This window comes from Lytechinus variegatus, chromosome 1, assembly GCF_018143015.1.
Source record: "Lytechinus variegatus isolate NC3 chromosome 1, Lvar_3.0, whole genome shotgun sequence".
In the NCBI taxonomy this organism is placed as follows: Eukaryota; Metazoa; Echinodermata; class Echinoidea; order Temnopleuroida; family Toxopneustidae; genus Lytechinus; species Lytechinus variegatus.
The window spans coordinates 33,016,964-33,040,913 of NC_054740.1; the positions used below are offsets into that span (position 1 = coordinate 33,016,964).

The 23,950-nt window shown below is 35.2% G+C and overlaps 1 protein-coding gene across 3 annotated transcripts in view; it reads left to right on the forward strand.

Annotated features, from left to right (window-relative positions):
- LOC121411808 (zinc finger protein GLIS2-like) overlaps positions 1 to 20,333 on the forward strand; it is a 29,387-nt gene extending 9,054 nt beyond the window's left edge. Inside the window, exons 2-8 of one of the 3 annotated variants that reach the window (XR_005969545.1) lie at positions 2,122 to 2,432; positions 9,654 to 9,868; positions 11,239 to 11,391; positions 12,018 to 12,169; positions 14,669 to 14,787; positions 18,185 to 19,506; positions 19,692 to 20,333. Coding sequence is in view for 2 of the 3 variants with exons in the window: in XM_041604679.1 (XP_041460613.1) it covers positions 2,153 to 2,432; positions 9,654 to 9,868; positions 11,239 to 11,391; positions 12,018 to 12,169; positions 14,669 to 14,787; positions 18,185 to 18,972 (1,707 nt within the window). In the remaining variant the exon portion in view is untranslated. Of the gene's footprint in view, positions 1 to 2,121; positions 2,433 to 9,653; positions 9,869 to 11,238; positions 11,392 to 12,017; positions 12,170 to 14,668; positions 14,788 to 18,184 lie in introns of all 3 variants that reach the window. The other 2 variants (XM_041604679.1, XM_041604690.1) reach the window with 2 other exon arrangements.
- The last annotated feature ends 3,617 nt before the right edge of the window (positions 20,334 to 23,950 follow it).

The following is a 23,950-nucleotide window of genomic DNA, read 5'->3' on the forward strand; positions in this document are numbered from 1 at the left end:
CTTTATAAGATATTAATAATGATAATGATGATATCATATCTTCACCTTTTTAAATGAATACAAGACAGACATAAATTCTATTTGTAGGCTAGCCTACATGTACAGTACATGATTTACATGTAGTACCTTCTTTTCTATTCACCATCAATGCAAAGTAGATGTGCTGCAAAGTAGAAACAGTGTTAGAGCATGATGATCTAGTCTGAATCTTGTGAAAGATGACTTGAATTGTAACTTCTTATGTGATCATAAGGCTTTTATGGGGCCCTTCCGATTTTTGTATACATTTGCTTTTAATTATTAAATGGATATCATTAGATTGAAAAAAGATTTAATTCTCTTTATCTACTACATGTATTTACTCAATTATCAATTTGATTCAGTAATGTAAAAATTCAAAATGTCTTGTGTATTTTTTTGTGGGGGGGGGGGGTGAGGGACGGAGCCTTTTTTAAAAGAAATTTCTAATAGGAAAAGCATAACAATCTTTAAATGTACGGTAATAGGCTACAATTGAATGTCGGAGCATTAATGTCAATACATTTTAAGGAAAAGTCTTTTTTTCAAAGGGGCATATCACTATCAGCAAAAATCTTGAAAATTCAAATAGCACAACAAAAAATATAAGCCCTAATTACTGTTTGGAAACTTAATTTGGTCTAATGGAAACACTCCCTTCAACTGCTGATCGATGACCCATTTTCTTGGGAGGAAAATTTTTCCCAAGGTACCCACACCAGGGGTTCCCCTGTATGAAAATGGTGATTGCAAATGCTTGAGGTTTCCCATGTAATAAGGTCTGTTATGAAAATTCTTTTGTGTTCATAAAAGTTACTCATACTGTGCCTGTTGAATAAATTGGAAAGAATGAATACACCTAAAGATTTATTTTGTGTGTGATTGTGAACGAATGCATGGTGTTCATGTACAATGTATAGACTGTATCTCTCAAACTATTAAAGAATTTACTTGTACAAACTACTTTATATGTTGAATATCATGTTTACATTTAATCATATGATTTCTTTTAGCATAAAAAAGATGTGTCATACGCAAAGAATCACATATTACATGTAACATACATGTACATGTAGGCCTACATGAAGACACAAATTTCTAAACATATACATGAACATGGCCATGGGCCCACCCCTCTATAGAAATTATCTTCTCTGGTTGATTCATTCCCTGAGCGTAAATAAATCTGATCTGTCTCTTGTCCCAGAAGAACTGATATTAAATGTCTTAAAGACTGGGAATGTAGCATGTAGAAACAGTGAATGTCATTGTTAGAATGTACGTCAATAGGTGAAAGAGGTTAGGATTTGGAGGGATCAGCTAGAAACTTCAAGATGAAGGGTTACTTTTGTTTATTCTATTGTAATGTATCCATCATGTATGTATGATGATAATCATGCTGTTAATGTCAGCTGCAAATCTGATTGTTTTTCTTGGAGTCACTTTGATTTGAAATTATAGAGTGAAATATATATTTTTACATTAGAAGTGTATTTTGATACATACATGTAAGCAACCTACATGTACTTAAGTCATTGCATGTACATGTAGGCCTACATTCATTGCAGATGTAGTGAGGAGAGGTAATTATTGGGCGTGTGATCATGCTCAGCAGTATATCCATGTATGCGATCCATATTCATTTCCAACTTGTACATGTACAGTACATACATGTACATGTATGTGTCGTTTTCTCAATACCGAGGGGGGGATGCTTCTTTGTACAAAATTTAGTTAACTTTCCAATTACTCAATTTCCCATTAAGTCTGAATTACCTATTTGTACATACATGTATATTATGTTCATCCATGTATCCAGAAATAGTCACACTAGGATTGAAAAGTGGACCAAGACAACTTCAATGTAAATTTAATTCTAAAAATCTTGGATTCCAGATCACACCATCCACACAAGATCAATGGATTTCTTAATAGGAACTTTACTCTGCAATTTCATCTGAATTCATTCAAATAACTTTAAAAAAGGAATAATAAACTATAGGGCCTACAAACTTTTATTATCAATTTGTGTGTATTTTATTCTTTTACATGTGTTTGTTTATTAATATTTTCATTTTGTTATTTTCTCTATCTTTGCTGCAGGAGTGGTGAAGTCTTCCTATACATGTAACTGATGGATTCTATGGACTCTCCCCTTTTGGACAAAGTGCCCTCAACTGGTCTCCAATTCAAGTATACCCCGACATCATTCAGACTTCAACCACCCCCATTCAATGCGGCTTCAGATTCACAGAACAAAGACGATAATTGGAGGAAGGACAGTACATGCCATCATCAATTGAGCTCCAAGAATGAAGAATCTGGAAACACAGATCCCCATGGCAACAATAACAACACCGAAGTCGAAGTTGAGAAGATGATGTCATCTGCTTCTTCTGCCCTTGCAAAGCAAGGTATGCTATCTGAACCCAATTTTGTCAGCTGTCATGCTGCAAGAATTGTGCTATTTTTTTCTCTGATCAGGGCCCCATTACAGAAAAGTTTACTGTTATGGGAACTTCACAGCTGCCAAGTAGTACTGATTTTCAGTATTTATTACTGAAAAATTAGAAGAATACTGATGGTTTCATGCAAAATACTGATTTCTAATGTTTCAGTTTTATGTATTGTCCTTTGCTATTTCTTTGAAAATACTGATTTCCTCACCAAAATACTGATTTTCAGCTTTAGAAATACTGAAATATTCTTGTTCTGGGGCCTGTTGCAGAAAGAGTTGCGTTTAAACGCAAGTCAAAAAATCAAACGCGAGCCCCAAATGCGCGCTGTTGATTGGTTGAAAATCAAGTTGCGCATGATTTTTAGAGTTGCGATCAATTGCAATTCTTTCTGCAACGGACCCCAGGTTGGCAGCTCTTCAACTTTGCCATCCAATGGTAACCACCGTCATGGAGACATTGATTTTGATTGGCTGATGAGCAATGTTGCTCTGGTAGTTACCACATGATGCAACAGGGTCCTGAATACCTACTCAACGAAAAAAAAAAAAACTGTCTGAATTTACCCCGAAATGGGCTTGCATTAAGGAATAGGCTCAACCCTTGCCTTCCAATAGTTTGCATTGGGTAGTGCTCCATCAGCCCACGTCTGCTAAATCTTGATATTCTGTTTTGATCAACCCTCTTTGAGCTTTAATCTCAAGGTTAGAAAACCTGAACACTGTAGACAATAGGTCTGAATATAAGACCAACATACATGTACGTGTGAAAGTTCAATAGACATAAGATAACAAATCAAAAGCAAGATAGAATGAAGATATAAAAACACAAATGATGGATTGTTAAAAAAAGGACAGAAAATTGTAGATCTTAAAAACAAATATTTGTGTTGAATTCAGAAAAAAAAATGTGTGGGGGGAGGTAAGATGAAAAAAAATAGGTAAAGAAAAATGCAAGAGAAAAACACAATGAAATTCAATTTTCAAAATTACACTTTTAAACATTCATTCCACTCAAATGTCCCTTTTTAATATCTGATCTAAAAATCCAGGCTTCCCAAGTTCACATTCATGACTTTGAGCTCTGTCTCGGCAACGCTTCCAATGTCAACAACCGCCCACATCCAGGACCTTTCTTCTGTTTTATACTCAGTTTGATTGTTTCCATGACAACCTAGTTTAGCTGAAATCGCCAGAATGGCCACCTACACTTTGGTTCCCAGTGTCTTGTTTTGATCCTCGATGTTATCCCTCTAGGAATTATTTGAACTTTGAATCCAGATTTACAACTGCTTATTAAGTACCAAGGAGGATAGAGACAATGTGCAACTAGAACTTTGATTGTGAGATACTTGCAAAAATGTAAAATTCAGGTTTTAATTTCAAATCATTAACATACATGTACATATAGTCAGTGAGCAAAATTTCCAAGTTAATATTAGGCCTACATGTAACCCATACATTTACATTTTCTATGAATTTAATATTATATTGAAAAAAGTTTTCAGATTTTATTAGGAAGTTATAGAATAGTTGACTAATGATTGTTTTTTTATTTGTTGTTTATCATTTTTATTTATTTATGTAGGTCATTCTTTTTTATTTTTCATGTTATTTTCATTTATTTATTTTAATATGTATTTGTTCACTCATTATTATCGTTTTGTTATTATTATAATCATTTTTATAATTTATTTATTTAGGCCTACATGTATTCATTTATTTATTATTATCATTATTTATTTAATTTTTTTTTTGGGGGGGAATGTCATCAAAAAATGACACCTCCCCATGCATGTTTGTGTAGCCTTGTCCCTTACCACAGTCTGTTAGTATGCCCCCCCCCCCCATCGTCTGAACACACATAGTGATCTCCATTCAAAGATCTGCCTGGCTGAGTGAAATGGAGAACACCTGGCCTCTCATCTAAATAGTAGCTTGACCCATGACCCCATACAGTGACCTTGAACTTGACATTAGGAGAAGGGAATCCTTGATTTACTAGATCTGTGAGAATCTCCTGTTAAGCTCTGTGAAGGTTCCCGATACTTCTGAACCCAGTAGCTGAGTTTTTTTTTCTGACAGTGTAGGCCTACTCCTACAGTGAAGGCCTGTTGATATTTATTGTATTTAACACATTCAATGTTTATTTTCAATGTTAGCTCTAAAATGTGTGCCTTGTATGTACATGTACATGTAGGTTATCATAAAGAGATTGCACTTTATGGGGGGTTTGAATCAGGCCCAAAATAATTCATTTTCAGGAGCTACTATTCACTCCTTTTCAGACTAAATTTGCAACATAAGCTTTTAAAAAACTGCAGTAAATGAGAATCTTCTGGGGCTCTTTTATATTTCCCTGGGCTCTTTCAAGCTTTTCAGGGGCCAACAACCCTGAGCACCTGTGTCATTTTTTTCCTGGTTGGAGTTATCCAAGAATATTTAAATTTATTTTTTTAAAATTATTTGAATCAGAAATTGGATTGGTCTGTCTGTGGTAATGGTTTTAAGAAGCACCACTTTCTCTTCATCCCAAACCAAAATTGAATGATTGTCTACATTTATGTATTAAACTCTGATTTCTTCATTGGCTGGGTAACTACTGCTCTACATGTATGTAAGTTTTTTTCTGAAATTAGTTGCTTACATGTACATTATAATTTGTTTAACAAATTTTCGGCATTACTCCTATTTGTTTAAGATCAGTATGCTCGATCTGTAATGAAAATCATAAGATCAGTATGCTCGATCTGTATGAAAATCATAAATCATAAGTCAGAAAAAATTGGAACCAGTGGGATTCGAACCTGCCATCTACTGCTTTCCGGGCAGCGACTCAACCACCAGGCTATTCTGGTTCACGGCTAAGCCACGATGAACTGGAATTCAAATACCCTCGATCCTCTTCTTTCTGACTCATTACTATTCAAATGCCGTCCGCCGTGGACAATAGATAGTAAATTAAGAGGCTTTTATAGGAGGAAATTATAATTTGTTTAACAAATTTTCGGCATTACTCCTATTTGTTTAAGATCAGTATGCTCGATCTGTAATGAAAATCATAAGATCAGTATGCTCGATCTGTATGAAAATCATAAATCATAAGTCAGAAAAAATTGGAACCAGTGGGATTCGAACCTGCCATCTACTGCTTTCCGGGCAGCGACTCAACCACCAGGCTATTCTGGTTCACGGCTAAGCCACGATGAACTGGAATTCAAATACCCTCGATCCTCTTCTTTCTGACTCATTACTATTCAAATGCCGTCCGCCGTGGACAATAGATAGTAAATTAAGAGGCTTTTATAGGAGGAAATTATAATTTGTTTAACAAATTTTCGGCATTACTCCTATTTGTTTAAGATCAGTATGCTCGATCTGTAATGAAAATCATAAGATCAGTATGCTCGATCTGTATGAAAATCATAAATCATAAGTCAGAAAAAATTGGAACCAGTGGGATTCGAACCTGCCATCTACTGCTTTCCGGGCAGCGACTCAACCACCAGGCTATTCTGGTTCACGGCTAAGCCACGATGAACTGGAATTCAAATACCCTCGATCCTCTTCTTTCTGACTCATTACTATTCAAATGCCGTCCGCCGTGGACAATAGATAGTAAATTAAGAGGCTTTTATAGGAGGAAATTATAATTTGTTTAACAAATTTTCGGCATTACTCCTATTTGTTTAAGATCAGTATGCTCGATCTGTAATGAAAATCATAAGATCAGTATGCTCGATCTGTATGAAAATCATAAATCATAAGTCAAAAAAAAAAAAAAAAAAAAAAAAAAAAAATTTGTTAATCAAATTATAATTTCCTCCTATAAAAGCCTCTTAATTTACTTGCTTACATGTACATTGTAGATGATTTTATGCAAATTTTGTTTTCTGGTGACAATAATCCAGATCAAATTAAGTAAAATAATAATATTGTATGATTTTTAATCAAACAAGAGAACTGATCAATGGCCTGGGGTCCCTTTTCTATGTCCCCCCCCTATGATTATATTTGTAGCATTCATTCATGGAAATCCTTCCTCTGTTAAAGTTTAACCTCATGTACATTCAAATAAAAAAAATGTAAATAAGATGAATAAGGGAGGAAAGTAGAAAAATACCTGAATGTACATATCATTGGCTGATAGTACAAATCATTTGGGAATATCTAAATTTGGGTAGGGGTGTCACACGTACCCCCAATGATCATCATTCATGACTAATGTCACATTCTTGGTTTAGAAGGCATTTCTTGCAGTGTTTCTAGTTTCCATGACAACCCATATTTTATTGACAGCCAAACAGTTCACATGCCCCTGTTATCCCCTGCGATGAAAGAAATCGAAAATGCAAGAATTTTCTCTTTTTACCCATACAAATGGCAAGCCTGGAATATTTTATTGTCCATGAGCAAATGGGTTTTCCCTTGTATATCTGACCTACTATTCTCTGTTTTTCAATCAATAAAATCTATGAATTTATTTTTGTGTTCCAATACATTGACAATTCAATTCTACTCTTGTACTTTAATACTTTATCTTAGCCTGTGAGATAGTCCCAGTCTGCGATTGTCAGTATAAAAATGAGATCAAATCAGATGGTATCTCTTGAGTAATTGCATTATCATTAATCAGACCTTAATTAATGTTTCCTTTGTAGAGTTGATACAAAAATTTGAGATAAAAATGAAAGATATTGTGAAGATATTGTAATTGTACAGAGATAGGATCAGTTTCCTCCCACCCCTCCGAAATAATTAACTTTTTATTTTTATAAAGTATTTAATTTTTTTATCAGACATGCCTACATGTACATTAACATGAAATATTAAATTGTAATTATTGGTGTTACTTGAACAATCCAAATGGGGATGATATTTGAAAAATAATTTATCTTCTCCCCAATCTCCCGGCTATATTAATTTATTTTTAAAAAAAAGAGGAGGCGCGATAGCTCAGTCAGTAGAGGGGGGGGGTTTTGGATTCCGGTGACCCGGGTTCGATTCCCACTTGGTGCGCTAGTGCCCATTGGCAAGGCATTTTATGTATCCTCACTCAGGTCCATTGGAGAGGACCCGGGGGGGGGGGGGGGTACTTAGATTTGGTTTGGACGTGGGTGTGTGGCTGAATATTCAAAACCCATACCTATATTTATGGGTAATTTTGGCCAGAAAGGTACCCATAAAGGATTTATTAAAATTTGACCATACCCCATGTTTAGGGATTTCTTTAAAAAAAAGTGACCGATTCCAGCTGCACATCCCTGTATGCTTTATTTTGTGAGTTACCCCCCCCCCCCCGAGAGGCAACCTCTGGTTACTTGCTCACAAGCATTCATGCTTTCTTTGCAATCTAGTAAAAAATTCAACACCACCAAATATCAACATACATGTACATTGTAGGTGTACTAGCTTTTTTTTTGTAAACGATTTATTTATTGGGCAGTTTACCATGTATCAGTTTACATGTAGATCCAGGAATATTTTCAGCTTAATACATGTATAGTAGTAGTATAGTATTTTATTCAAACCATGTCAAACACAAACTGGTACAAAGCACAACATCATAGAATTCAAATGATTGGTAGGTTTATTTTTGAGCATGCTGTAATGTTTGAGATTGTGAGCAACACATTTGACTACAAAAGTACACTGTGTTGCTAGTCAACAAAATGCACTATTTTTCTCTAAGTCACAAAACGCCGTGGAACTTCATCCAACTAATAATAACATCACGCTGGTGAATAGTGTTGGTTTGTGAAAAATTGTACCATTCTTAAAAATCAATAACAATGAGCATGCTCTGTTGAGTCTGTTACCTTTTCCCAGCATTAACAGTAAAGAGCATAACTTGACTTAAAAATTGAATAGACAGTGACAATACAAAACAAAACAATTATTTCTCGTGGGAAATTTTGCCCCCTCAAGTGCTTAACTTGCCTTCCTGGGAAATTGTAGAATCAAGTATCGATGCACCTACGTTTTTCTTTTCAGTTAATGTAAGAATTCCAATAGATCTTATCATAGCATCTATTGGGTATTGATTTTCAGTTTCAAAATGTGCATCCTTACAATAAGAGGTTGCACTTTTTGTTTTTACATGTAGATTCTGTGTGTATAGCCTAAAAATGGTGTGAGAAATTTAGAACTCTGCCAGTTATCATACCCAGTGGGCACATTCTCTTGATCAGGAATGGTCATATATTCTGCCAACCACTCTGAAAATAATAGTACTTTAATACTGTTTGAGCAGTCAAGGAAGCGTCATCTGATAGACTCATACCCCTTTCATAAACCCAATTAAAATGAATTAGGCGGCTAATACATGTAGCAGCATAATTTGGTCGTAAAATTGGAGGAGGACCAGAGTTATCCGCATTACTTTGATGCTGCTATTATCCGCATAATAGCAGCATCGGGACAAGGTTTTGAGTTTATGAACGCATTTCCAAATAATGCGGATAATTGCCATGGTGCGGTCACAAGGTCACCCTTTTCCAACACAACCGCATCGGAGGGGGCGTGTCCAGTTGTCATGACGATTATCCGCCTTTTTCAGGACAGGCGCTCGTAAAAAATAATGTGGCTTATTTTCGGAGTTTGTGAACGCAATTTTTATTGAATTATCCGCATTACTCTTAGGCGGCTAATTGGAGGATAGGTTTATGAAAAGGGTATTACAGACACAGTATTCCAATCACCTACGTGTATATATTTTAAACTATTTGGCTTTGTAACATATCTTGAGACAAGCAATTTATACATGTAATCTTTTATTAAGAGATTTGCCGTAGAGTGACAAGTGACTGTATGTTGCAGTGCCTTTCTTTAATAGACCCAGGTGGTTTTTGATCATGTAACTTTGATTTTGAGTGACTATTATTCCATCGAGTTATCAAGTATACATATTTAATGTTGCATATTGTTCTATGTGTGCAATTAACACCCCTATTGCTTAATAAGAGGTTTCATGTGCCATAGAACACTTTTGTAATTTGCTTTTTGTTTCATTTTACAAACAATACAATTGGTTTCCCCTTTGAAAGAATTATCACTTTTTGCAATGTTGTTCTACTCAAGAGATTTGTATACACCTCTAATCATGAAATAGAGATATTGATAATTGATTAGCAATAATGCTGTTTATTTGTATCTTCTGTTTGTGTTCATCTTTTTACAGGAGTAACAGTACTAGTGGGATGTGGAATAAACGAACTATCAAGTGAACAGTCATCGCTGACACCTGTCGCTATTCAAGGTAACCAAAGACTTGAGAACAGTAACATTGAGATGGATAGCAAACCTGCTGTCTCGTTGGACAACCTTCTGGTAGGTGGCTTATCAGATGGAGCGCATCATATGACAGCGATTAGTGGAAAAGGTGGCATGATAAATGTAAGTCAGAGGAATTTCATTTCTGTAGATTTATGCATTCAAAAATGGTGAAGTGAGATTATTGGGACTAACTGTATCAGACAGCTTGTATCGATAAAAATGCATGAATGGTATTACTTTGGGCAAGGAATAGCCATGTTATGAGGGAAATAAACAATTTCTCATAAACTGATACCACTTTGAGTTTTGACATAATGGCTGATTTCTTTGGTGTTGACCTGTTGGTGTTTGGCAATTGTAGCATTGCCACATCGCCAAAATAAAAATGAGACTGGTCTTGGTGTATGTTACATTTGGTGTTGAGCTATATGCTATTTGGATCATTTGTGTAAATTCAGATTAGGTTTTGGAGTAATATGAAAGGCAATGGGTGATTTCAAGTACGGTGTTCAGTGTTGGTGTTGAGAGCATGAAAAGGCTGCTGAACCGAGCCCCAACACCGAGCTGAGTTCAGAGGAGCGATACTGATCGCGTTATCAATATCCTATGATGTCACGCCTCTGCGTTGCGCTGCTGATCATCTCAACTTTGCGCGAGAAATTCTCGACGAAAGCGAAATTGGGAAGAAATTGCAGTAAAATCTTATCGTACAGAATGCACAGGTTAAAATCACTGCAATAAGCAGAAAGCATGAATATTATTTTTCATTAAAATGTGTAAAACTCTAATGATTTGTGCTCATCTTAGATGTAATAGATAATTTTATGGGGGTGTTCCATCGTGTTCGCCTCCTGTTCGTGAACTACAGTTCCTCAACACCAACACCGAACTTGAAATCACGATTTTCCCAATCCCTGGGGGTTGGTGTTGGTGAATAGGGAAATTGCACGTATTTCATCAACACCAGCTGTAATGCTCGGTTCAGCAGACGACATTCAACACCAGAGCTCAACACAAACTGCCGGAAATACGTCATATTTTCTGAGGTCAATCCCATCACCAGAGTGATTTCAAGTACGATGGTGTAGCTGGTGTTGGTGTTGTCCCAACACCAACACCAGATTTCAACACCATACTAGAAATCACCCAATGTGGTTCCAATACCAAAACCAACATCAAACTTGAAATTACCAAATAAACCCTCAATTGTGATTTGTCTGTTGAGCAATGCAACCATCTTGGGTAATTGTACCTCAGCTGTTTGGCATTTAGTTCGGCATTCAGTCAAGTGGGTAGTTTGGTAGTCTGGCAGGTGAACTGTTTGATTTGCTGGTGGTCCATTGCAAATCTATTATTTTTGTAAATAATCATACTTGTATACATTTCATTAATTTGATTAACTAGCATAGTGTAAGTTAAATGCTCTGTGAATCTTTAATTTTCTTATAATGCTTAAATTTACTGTGGATATTATTTTTTTTTCTGCATAGCTAAGCAATATATCTTCCAGCAAGTCTAGTAGTTCAATAGGGTACACCAGGACCATATTCCATACTGACCATGTGGGCGATGGAAATGAGTACAAGAGTGAACCGGAACCAATCATGGACAGACCTGAAGAAAATACACGTAGCACATTACTGGTAAATAGATTAAATCATGCATACGATATCCTGAAATTTTATATTCCTAGTTTTTTTATCAAGAAGGAAAATACAGAGTTATTTGAATCTGGTCAGGATCTCGTCCAAAATAACTTGTCATGTACATACTGTATAATCAAGAGAAATAATCTGTTGAAATGCCTTTTCATTTCATACATTGTACTATCATATCATAATAGTGTTTTGACATACACATTCATATAATTTGAATAGAAAAGATCATTTCAAGATAATATAAGATAGATAAGATAAAAGTATATAAGATATCAAAGCATTAAGTTTCGCCTGTAATATTGATTGATTATTTTATTTCCATACAGCAATTACACGTATATAAAGTAACGATAATATGTAAGGGTAAAATAATAACAATAATTGCATGGGTGGGGATAGTCATAAGCACAGTGGCATGAAAAGGACACCTCTAGAAATGACTGAGCCCCTGATTTATTATTTAAAAAAAAAACATTCTCGATATGTATGCATAATGTAATGATATCAACTTAGTGTTGATGGTATGAGGTATCTCATGATATTGTTTGATTAATATGCCTATTTTCATTTTATATAATTTGTAATCCTGTTTTCGTTTTCCTCTCATCCAGGTCTGTAAATGGGCATCGTGCTACCAGAGATTCAACAGGCTTGAAGAATTGGTTTATCATGTTAATGAGAGACATGTGAGACTTGAGAAAGACACAGAGTATTGCTGTAGATGGGAAGGCTGCCAGAGGAAAGGAAAAGGCTTCAATGCAAGGTAATTTTGGAATGCATTGGTTTTAATTGAAATGGAATGAATTGAAATTGATATGATTTGAAATGACTTGAGGTAGTATGAGGGGAGACATGTGAGACTTGAGAAAGATACAGAGTATTGCTGTAGATTGGAAGGCTGCCAGAGGAAAGGAAAAGGCTTCAATGCAAGGTAATTTTGGAATGCATTGGTTTTAATTGAAATGGAATGAATTGAAATTGATATGATTTGAAATGACTTGAGGTAGTATGAGGGGAGACATGTGAGACTTGAGAAAGACACAGAGTATTGCTGTAGATGGGAAGGCTGCCAGAGGAAAGGAAAAGGCTTCAATGCAAGGTAATTTTGGAATGCATTGGTTTTAATTGAAATGGAATGAATTGAAATTGATATGATTTGAAATGACTTGAGGTAGTATGAGGGGAGACATGTGAGACTTGAGAAAGATACAGAGTATTGCTGTAGATTGGAAGGCTGCCAGAGGAAAGGAAAAGGATTCAATGCAAGGTAATTTTGGAATGCATTTTTATTTATGATTTAAAAGATTTGAAATTGAATAAATTGAAAATTGATATGATTTGAAATAAATTGAGGTAGTATGACAAGAGACTTATGAGGCTGGAGAAAGATAAAGAGTATTGCTTGCTGTAGATGGGAAGGCTGAGGGGAAAGGAAAGGGATTCAATGCAAGGTAAATTTGGAATGCATTGAGTTTTAATTTGAAAGATTTTAAGTGGACTGAATTGAAAATTGATGATTTGAAATGACTTGAGGTAGTATGAGGAGAGACATCTTTGGATGGACAAAGATGCAGAGTATTGCTGAGGGGGGGGGGGGGCTGCCAGAGGAAAGAAATGGATTCATGGAAAAGTGGATTTGGAATGCATTGGTTTAATTCAAATTAAAATGTTGGAATGAAATCAAATTGATTGAGATGTATGGAGGTAGTGTATCATTTGAGGAAAACAATTACTGTTTTATATGTCAAGTCTGCTAGATGAAGCACTTCTAAAAAGTTATGTAACTTCCTGTGTTAGGGGAAATGAACATGATTTTGTGCCAAGTGAAATCATTTGAATGCATTGGTTTGTATTATATTTTGTTGGAAAAAGATACATGTAGGACTGCATGATCTCAATTGAATTGAATTGAGATTAGATCTTTTATTAGGCATTTCAGAAGCAGTGGGGTTAGACTGAGACATTATTGATTTATAAGGCAGATGATGATACAGCAATGTGAACACACCATATTCACATTGATTTTGATGATTGAAAGATTTAAAGAATTAAATTGGTCTTGATGGAATTGAATTGAGTTTAGATCTTGTATAAGATGCAGTGAGGTTAGATTTACTGTAGATATCAGAAACTAGATCTTTGTTTTAAAGGAATGAACTCAATGAAGATAAAAAGCAATGTGAACAGACCATCACTTCTTTATAAGTTACCCTTGACCCTGGTATTACATTTGACCTGAGCGTTTGCATACCTGGGCTCATCCCACAGTGTCAGAATTCATCTAGACAATGGAGGGCTCTGTTTAGCGAGAGATTGATGACACTCCACATGTTGTCCCTGAAATTGGGTTATCATTTTCCTGACATGTTTCCATGGTGATGCATGAACATTACTTTGTGTTTTTCAGTGTTTATGGAAAATGGACATTGTTTGAAAGAGTAGAGTGAGGTAGGGAAAGTATTTGAAGGGGGGTTTTGTCAAGTGCATACGTGTATTTTGCATATTTGGCCTAGTTAAAAGAATGTGACTGGATTATAGATTTTGCTTACTTAGAAATTTTCATATTTTTGTTTTGGGAGCCATTTTATTTTGCTGACAGGTTTTGATAAATGTTTTTGTCAAACATGGGTGAGGGAGAAATTGCATTTATGTTCCTCTATAACTGCAATATTGTTAAATTGTTGACTGTTGTAAGTAATTGAAGAGCCACATGTGTTGATGTACATGTAGTATGGACCGGAATGAGTACACGTATCAATTGAGAACTTGCTATTTTATACAAATTCTATTTTATTGGCCTATTACCAATAAGCCTATATCATAATATTACAGTGAAAGAACTCAATCATTATTTGTTATCATGTCTCTTTTCTAAACAACTCTTTGTATTGAACCAATGATAATTTATAGGGAAAATTTTACAACTTTTGGGGACTATTTTTTGCAAGAATCGTTCATCTGGTTGTAATATTACTCCCAATTTCCCCTTCCACCCCCCCCCCCTAATTAAAAGACCTCTCCTCTTGTCCCTTCCACTCTCATTCTTTATGCGTTAGTTGATAGATTTTATGAGCTAATGAGCTATGACAATTGTCAACATTGTGCTGATTTAATATTAAATACCTACATGTACATATATATGGAAAGTGATATTTCCCCTTTCATACTAAAAAAGTGTACAGTGTAATGTATGTTGTATTTTTTATTCTATAAATGTACATGTATGACTAGTGTGAATATACTCTTCTCTTTTGTGTGTTAGATACAAGATGTTAATCCATGTACGTACACACACTAATGAGAAGCCTCATCAATGCCCGCTGTGTCTCAAGAGCTTTTCACGACTGGAGAACCTCAAGATCCATAACCGCTCTCATACAGGTACGTCTTATTCAATATCAAGTATTTTGGGGTGGCATTTGGTGACTTTGGCATGAATTATTAATTGGTTTACTACTGAATTTACAATCTCTGTATGGGTATAAACCAGTTCCAGTCTGGATTACAGTTACAAAAAGAATGATGTTTACTTTAAGGTAATGTTGTAACCCGCACCCGTTGCGGTACGGGTTAACCTGCCGGTATGCCTCCGATCGCGGGTTGCGGGCCGGGCCGAGTTCATTCTCAAACCCGCAGGCCGTCATGCGAAAAAAAAGGGAGAAGTAACGACGCATAATAAAAACATTCACAATGAAAATTGAGTTAAGATCATGTGCTTCTTACGTGGCAGATTCTTTTAGAGACGTAGATATTTCCTTTTAAAAAATGCCGGCGTATTTTTGTCTTGTGAACAGTGAACAGGACAGAGTCTGAGACAGTTCAACATAATAAAATACATCGAGTTGCTCTTTCAAAGGCCAGCGCCAGTGCATGCAGCGCAGTCAAAAGCAACCGCATGGGCCAATGAAACTCGATGTTGAGTTTCCCGTCCCATTTTTTCCAGCTCATAATGAGGAACCGATTTCATTATTGTTTTTCAGAAGATGAAAGTTTGACCTTTTGTAACCTTTTAACGCACTTTATTCTGTGGAACTTGAAGTCGGAAAAATTAATCATTTTTTTTACGGGGGCTCCATTTTCAATTTTTTGGTAATATTTCAGGGGCTCTTTTCAAATACTACGTTTTTGTATTTTGAAGAATACCTGTTCACTTATTAAATTAATTATTACTTGTTGTTTAATATTGTAGGATTTTTAAAGTTTTTTTCATGCTTAAAATCTTGGGTGTGGGTGTGTTTGTGTGGGTGAGACTGTGAGTTGAACTTGGATATAAATGAATTTCTTACTCCATCTAATTCCAGTACTTGGCCATGTAATGAAGGCCCACATACCCTTACTTTTCCTGAAGTTCTTTGAAAACGCAGATCTCCACGAAAATTGCATTTCTCTATGGGGGAGTCTAAATTTGGTGAGAATGAACTCATTAATAACTTAAATATACATGACAATGAAGAAATCATCAAACTTTATTGGCAGTTTTGAATAATATACCCGAAATATAAACTCTGTCTGAAACAGAAAATCGCCATCATTGAGGCCTTTACAGAGCGAATTGTCCCCCAGAGCTCTGGCAGAGAGACAGAGCTCAGACTGGCTAGCTAGCACAAGCGCCAATGCGTACGTGCGTGAGCCTCACGTCGGCCCTGTAAAACAGATTTAGCTTTGTTTGATGATTTTTTGTCTGATATTTACCTCATCCCCTGGTATAAGTTATAATTAGCAAATAAGATCAGTTATTTTGGATGTTACTAGGCCGTATGATAACTCACCAACGCGAGGTTACTAGACTCTGGGATTTATTGAGGTAGCTCAACCATAACTCGAACGGTGTTCTTGTGGGCTCCCTGCACGAACATCCCTCGAGGTATGGTTGAGCATGCAGTGTCATTCCATTCACAAGAAAAAGAAAGGATTTACAGGTATTTACAAGACATACAAATAATTATGTGACTGAAAAGCTTATATTAATGTTTTATATCAGTTTTGCATCTAGATCTATATCAAAATAGTAAAACAATGAATTATTTTTAGAATTTGATTTTCAAACGCGGGCCAAATTTCATAACGCGGGCGGGCGACGGGAAACTGAACATCGAGTTTTAGCGGCCATATCGAATGAAATACAAAAACAGAAGGAAATAATATGGAGGTAAACGAGAAGAAAAAAATGACTGTATCATTATCCACGTATTTATTGCAATTTTAATTACTTTATAGACAAGGTCCCATAGAATTGAATATTGTAATTATGATTGTTGTGAGTCGCCGTGTCGACCGACCTGGACTGAAAAACAACATTGCCGATCCTTGCTGGGCAGCCTGGGCTATCGCTAGTTATACGTTAGCGCGCTGAGCTGCGGCTCGCTAGCTCCGATCCGAGGAGGTAATTGCGTAATGCTTTCAATTCCGAGATCAGAGCGCATCCATTTCGTGGTACGAAGTACTTAAGTCACCCAAAAAAAACATTTTCTCTCCGGAGTAAAAGGCTAATTTGCAAATTGTAAGTAAATTCACTCTAGGCTAGGTAGAAGTTGACATATATTTTCCAGATTTGAGCCTGTATAGTGTGGGGATTGCAGAAATAATATTTTTCATTTTTCAAAGATAAATTGACTTGCGGGTTAAAACCCGACGGGTCAGCGGGTCCCGCTTGCAAATTTTTGGATTATACGGGACGGTACGGTTCGGGTTTTCACTTGCGGGTTACAACATTACTTTAAGCCATAGGATTGAATTTTTCTGCCAGAGTTTAAGGTCACATGACCAATGTCAAAAGTAATTTATGGTCAATGAACTTGGACCATGTTGGGGAATCAACATCAAAATCTTAACTGAAGGTTAAGTTTTGAAATGTCATAACTTAAAAAAGTAAATGGACTTAGTTCATGACCATTAGACATGAAGTTAATCAAGTATTACTGAACATCCTAGTCGAGCTTCAGGTCACATGACCAAATGCAAAGGTCATTTAGGGTCAATGAACTTTGGCCATGTTGGGGGTATTTGTTGATTTCCATCATAACTTTGAAATTTTATGGATCTGGTTCATGAAACTTGGACTTAAAGATTTAATCAAGTATCACTGAACATTGTGAGTTTTAGGTCACATGACCAAGGTCAAAGGTCATTTAGGGTCAATGAACTTACATTATGTTGGGGAAATCAAAACAAAATCTTAACCAAGATTAAGTTTTTCAAATGTCATAACTCTGGAAGTATGTTGATCTAGTTCACGAAACTGGGACATAAAAGTAATTAAGCATCAGTGATCGTCCTGCGTGAGTTTCAGGTCACATGACCAAGGTCAATGAACTTTGGCTGTGTTGGAGGTATTTGTTGAATTGCCATCATAACTTTGAAAGTTTATGGATCTAGTTCATGAAATGTGAACATAAGAGTAATCAAGTATCACTGATCGTCTTGCACAAGTCTTCAGTCACATGGTCAAGGTGAAAGGTCATTTAGGGTCAATGAACTTAGTATTTTATCATCATAATTATGAATGGTGTTTTTTGTGAATGATTAAATTCTATAGTCATTTTCAAAGTCAGCGCTGCTGCTACATGTCTATTGAATCATGTAATGCATGCGAGACTGCCAGAGGCACTCCACTTGTTTTTAATATCTTTGTCTTGTTTTGGTTTAGTATTGTGAGGTTGAACTCAAGATTCAAATCCCTTTATCTCTGATTCTTATTCATTCTGAAGTCTTGTCTACTGATCCAACAAACCAAATACCATATATGAAGTTAAATTGTAATCTCATTTGGTTTATTCAGGTGAAAGGCCGTATGTGTGTCCAGTAGAGGGTTGCAACAAAAGGTACTCTAACTCAAGTGACCGCTTTAAGCATACACGGACACACTTAGAGGAAAAGCCATACAGCTGCAAAGTGCACGGCTGCCACAAACGATACACGGACCCTAGCTCTTTACGCAAACATATAAAATCTCACGGTCACTACGCAAGTCGTTATTCTTCCAAATCAACAGACTCCTTATCGAATAGTACTAATTCAGTGACTGCAATAACAGGACCTGTCGGTTTGAGTATAACATCAACATCGCCCTCTTTGTCCATATCCCCACCGGCACCTACTCCCAAACCCATCGTGCCACCGGTACCAGCCATAACGGCAATGACTACTGGGACAAGCGTATCCGATGGAGTGATCGTCTATCCTATCATCGTACACCCTCCGAATTTACCACCTCACTATAGCTACGTGACGGTACCCACGGGTGCGTTGACCAGTATATCAACTGCCTTACCCACAAGCCCCCTCTTCTCCAGCCCTGTCGTCCCATCCAGTAGCATCATTGGTAATCATATGCTAGAGCCTTCTACCATAGGGACTGTTCCGCAAAGTGCCAAACTTGATGCGACCTATGCCGGTCTGAACCTTGGTCTTGGTGCCTTACCGATGGATGCCACCAAAAGGGATGACAGACTTCGACTTTCCATCAAACCATCGGGAATGGAAGTCCTGATGCCTGGAGCGTCTAGTCCCCTGACTAAAACACAAACTGTGCCTTCTACTTCTGTTATTTCAACTAGCATGTCATGATAATAGTACTTCTATTCTATCAGTAATTAGTTTGTTTTTCATAGAGTTTATGAAGTAATTTTGTATTCATATTTTCATATATGGGCAATATAGTCATCAGCTTTTCTATTTCAATTGTTAGTATGGTGCCTTTTTTAATCAACTATTTAAATTTTATTTCAAAGTTATACATTTTATGTCATGGATAATTTTTTACTGTGAGTTTTGTTTTAATTTGTAAAACTGCATTTTATGATGTACTGTACATCGTTGAATATCAACGAATTATAGGACATCTTGCCTTGGAAAAGTCTTGTTCTTTTTGACTTGGTTGTCAACTAAAACATTGCACCGGTAATTTGACATGATTTTAGCTTTAGTTGAAGATGTTTGATTGAACAGTAAATCATTTTAATCACAACACTGGAACTGAGCATTCAGTGAGCACACAATCTATATAATATATCATTTTAATGTATTTTTTGTTTTTATTTTCCAAGTCCTCTTTATTATGCCTAATTTACTGCAAATTTGTATTGACAAGGATAATGCTAGGTATGGTGCCTCAATTCATTATTTTTCTCATGGATTCAACCGTGGGTTTTCAAAACCACCTTTGTGAATTTGGGCCAAAGAGTTAATCAAGTATCACTGAACATTGTGAGTTTCAGGTCACATGACCAAGTCCTCTTTATTATGCCTAATTTACTGCAAATTTGTATTGACAAGGATAATGCTAGGAATGGTGCCTCAATTCATTATTTTTCTCACCATTTTGAATAAAAGTTAAACATGTTTTGAAAATACTGTTTAAATGACACACAGATGCCAGATGACAATCAAAGAAAAGGGGGTGGAATTGATTGAAATCGATCAATGGATATCTCTTTTATCGATGACATTATTTTTGGTCTTTTTGTTTTTCCCTTTTACTTTATTACACAATGTTTGTATCTTACGAGTCACCTATTCCTACTCCAACAATACATAAACCTGAGATGCAGACTATTTCTTAGTATTTTATTATGTTTTTGCAAAAAAAACCTGCATGTTTGATGAAAATTAAATGGTCATATTCAAAACATTTTCAGGGCTTAAATCAACCCAAGGCCATGGCCTCTGATGCCCTTAAAAGTGGTGGCCTTAATGCTCTTCCAAATATTTTTAGCCTTTAAGGCCAAAATAAAGCATCCTTTTTGCCTTTGGCCTTAATGTCCTGTGGTAATCCTGTGTGTCCCATTTGAAAGTAAATTTAACTATTGATGCCTTTTTAATGGCATTGGATGCACCCTGAAGGGAGCACTGCCTCCCTTTCCTTAAAGTGCCCTTTTAAAAGATTACCGTGCCCCTGTGCATTCATAATTCAAGCCCTGTATTATCCACACACAAAAAATATATAGTATTTGGCCCTCAAAATACTGCAACACTTTTCAAAATTTTGCAGTATTTTTGGTGCAGGAAAGGTTCTTCCACAAAAGATGCATTTTTTGCCCCTCAACATACCCTATGGTATATCTGTAATGTACAAGATGGTGCTACACTATTATTCACTGATCATTCAACAACATGTAAACACATACATGTATTAAACACCTTGATGTTTGACAAGCTTAATGTTTAAGTGGTTTTATGGAACACTTTAGAAGGATAGGGCATTGCTGTGCGCTGCTAGAAGCAGTATTAGCCTTTACTCTTTTGTTTGTTGAATATCTTTTTGCACTGTTTTATTTTGACAAAGCATGATAACATGCAGACTGTATTAGAAAGATTGTTTTTTATTTTGTTTTGATTTTTTTTTGCATTTTCTTGTAATGACATCACAATATATGTTGGCTAAGTTGTTACTGAAGAATTTTTACAACTCCTTATGATTTTATGTAAGCAGTAACACGAAATGTCAATGCATGTACAAAGTTTCACCTCATGAGAGTGATACCAGACATGGATCAACATTGTAGAAAATTGTGTTTATTCAAGGTGAAATGGAAGCCCACTGTAGATGCATTTAATGCCGGTGTTATGTGGGATGGCCACTCACTGTATAGCAGTCTCACAACAACATTTAAATTTATAAATGTGGTAATGGTCTATAAATCTTCAGCGATTCCTGTCTGAACTTACAATTACAATTATTGGGCCAGCAATTATTGTTGCAACAGCATCTCAAAAGATTTTACATTCTAAACTTAAATGTAATTCAATGTATGAAAGAAACTTTCAGATTTGTCAATGAATGCTAGTGTATCTTATTAGGCAGTTTGAGTTATGTCAGGGTTACAATATGTTGATAAAAAACCTTTTTATTACAATTTCTTGTATTGTATGGTTATCAGTTTTTAATACTGTAGATTTGATAGCAATTGTATTTTTAAGGTCACCAAATTCATGTACCTCCTACTTTATTCTTCTCAGTAAAATCACAATTCACAAAATATGGACTACATGTACTTAAGGTCAAGCCCACCTCATTAAAGTGTTGATTTGAATCAAAAGAGAAAAATCAGACAAGCGTAATGCTGAAAATTTCATCTAAATCGGATGTAAAGTAAGAGAGTTATGACATTTAAAAGTTTCGCTTATTTTTCACAAAATAGTTATATGCACAATTTAGTCGCATGCAAATGAGAGAATCGATGATGTCGCTCACTCACTATTTCTTTTGTTTTTTATTGTTTAAATTATACAATATTTCATTTTTTACAGATTTGACAATAAGGACCATCTCGACTGAACCATATAATGTTAAACAATGGTTATTCCACATGCTCAGTGAGAAATAAAACTTTGTTTCACAGGACAATGAGGAGAAAATTAGAATATTTCATATTTCTTACAATAAAATACAAAAAAAAAAGTGAGTGTGTGATGTCATCATTTCCCTCATTTGCATACCGACCGGGATGTGCATATTACTATTATGTGAAATTAAGCAAAACTTTAAAATGTCATAACTTTTCTATTTTACATCCGATTTTGATGAAATTTTCAGTGTTATGCTCGTTGGATTTTTCTCTTTTTATTCAAATCAACTTTTTGTTGGGGTGGACTTGTCCTTTAATGTATTTATGATCTTAGATTAATACCTCAGTCACATTTCCTCTACGGCGGCCGTACGGCAAGTAAAATACAGCCTTTCATTTTTATTCAAACTACCTATATGTACAGTATATGTAGCTGGTACAAAAAATGTTAAAACGGCTGTTTTTGACTCGCCGTAGGGGAAATGTGATTGAGGTATTACCTAAGGTATTTAAAAATGTGTTGATTGATATGTTTGTGTGACAAGAAGTACATGTTCATTAAAATTCATTTGAATGGTATTGTTGAAAAATTGTTTGTTTCTAAATTTCACTGCTTGATTGTGATTTGTCCTGAAAAAACTACACTTATTGGTCACAATTTTTCTCATGATGCCTGTCTTGAATTGTATGCATTGTTCCTGAAAATGCCTTTTAAATATTTGTCAACAACTTTTCTACATTGTGTTTATATATATTTTATATTCATAGCTTACTTTTTATCAGGTATTAAATTTTGTTTAGCAGGTAATTTTCTTTTACTGCATTCAAATATATTTGTACTTAATATGTATCTTATATTGAACAGTATGCCTTCTGATCTATGAATGTTTTTTTGTTTCCTTTTTGTACAATTATAGTACTATTATATAGAATTACAATTAGTGTAGATATTTTTAAACAAATCAAAAGATATAGCAAATTTGTACCAATGTGAATGCATGTACATGTATGTTCAATTACACTTTGTAAATTATATCTTAAAATTTAGAATTATTAACTTAGCCTTATGATTGTATTCCATGGCATTGAGAGTTAATTTAGTAAAAGATAACTTAATCTTTTATATTCATGGTGGTCCTTATTTTTCAGATACTGTATGTGTGATGAAAGTTATTGTAGAAATTCTAGAACTACATCTCATTGGTCTATGGTGGTTTTTTTTTTTCATTTTACTTCCCAGGCTTGCACAATCATACATGTACAACTTTCTGCATCTATAATTTTATTACTAAAATTACCTTATTTTCTGTGATGACATTTAAGTAAAAAATGATAGTATTTACCGGTACACCGATTATTTTGAAAAAATATTTCCCACCAGCCCTAAATGTTAATACATGTAGGTAAACATACACTGTACCCAAAATTGATTAGAGTAAGAACTCTATTTTTTCAAAACTCCCAAAGTAGATAATATCATCTTGTATTTAATTAAGAAATTTATGAGGAAAATGAAATTTTGAAATAAATGTTTTATTCAAAGTTCTATACAGTCATTTTTTACACAGTAATCAAAAGTGAAATATGCAATATGATTTTTACTAAAATGTGAACGAGCATGCAGCTTAGATTTTTAATCTTAAACTATGATAGTTATTTCTTCAAATTTTCATATTATATGGCATTATGATCATCAGGGATATGAAGTGCCTAAATATTTTCCATGCTATTTGTATGCAGATGCCTTGATAATTTTTAAAAGGTTTTAAGTATATAATTTAATGGATTGGGGTAACATGTTGGTTTTGAGTGAATAGTGTTATAATCCGTGAATACTGTTGTAACTAATTCACATTCAATTGAACATAAAGGCATCAGATTTGTTTTAAATGTATGACTCGATACTTATGTATTGAAAAATCTTTTATAGTGGTATGGAGTTGCACCTTTATTGAAGAAAGGTTTGCAGGTATTCTTTGTGTTAACACAAGAAATAAAAAGGTCTGCATGAAAAAAATGAGTAGGTGTGGATATAACTAATTAGGGATAATGAAATGTTACATCTTTGGCTTTTTTTTTTGGGGGGGGGGTATAAGGGGACATCAGTTTTGTCTCGCCTGCATAACAGAGCAAACCATAGGCACCACCTATCTGAACCAAAGTTATTTTTTTGAAATGTCATCATAATTTCAAATTCTATGGACCCATTTTGTGAAACTTTAACATGAGGGTATTATCACTGATCATGTTGCATGAGA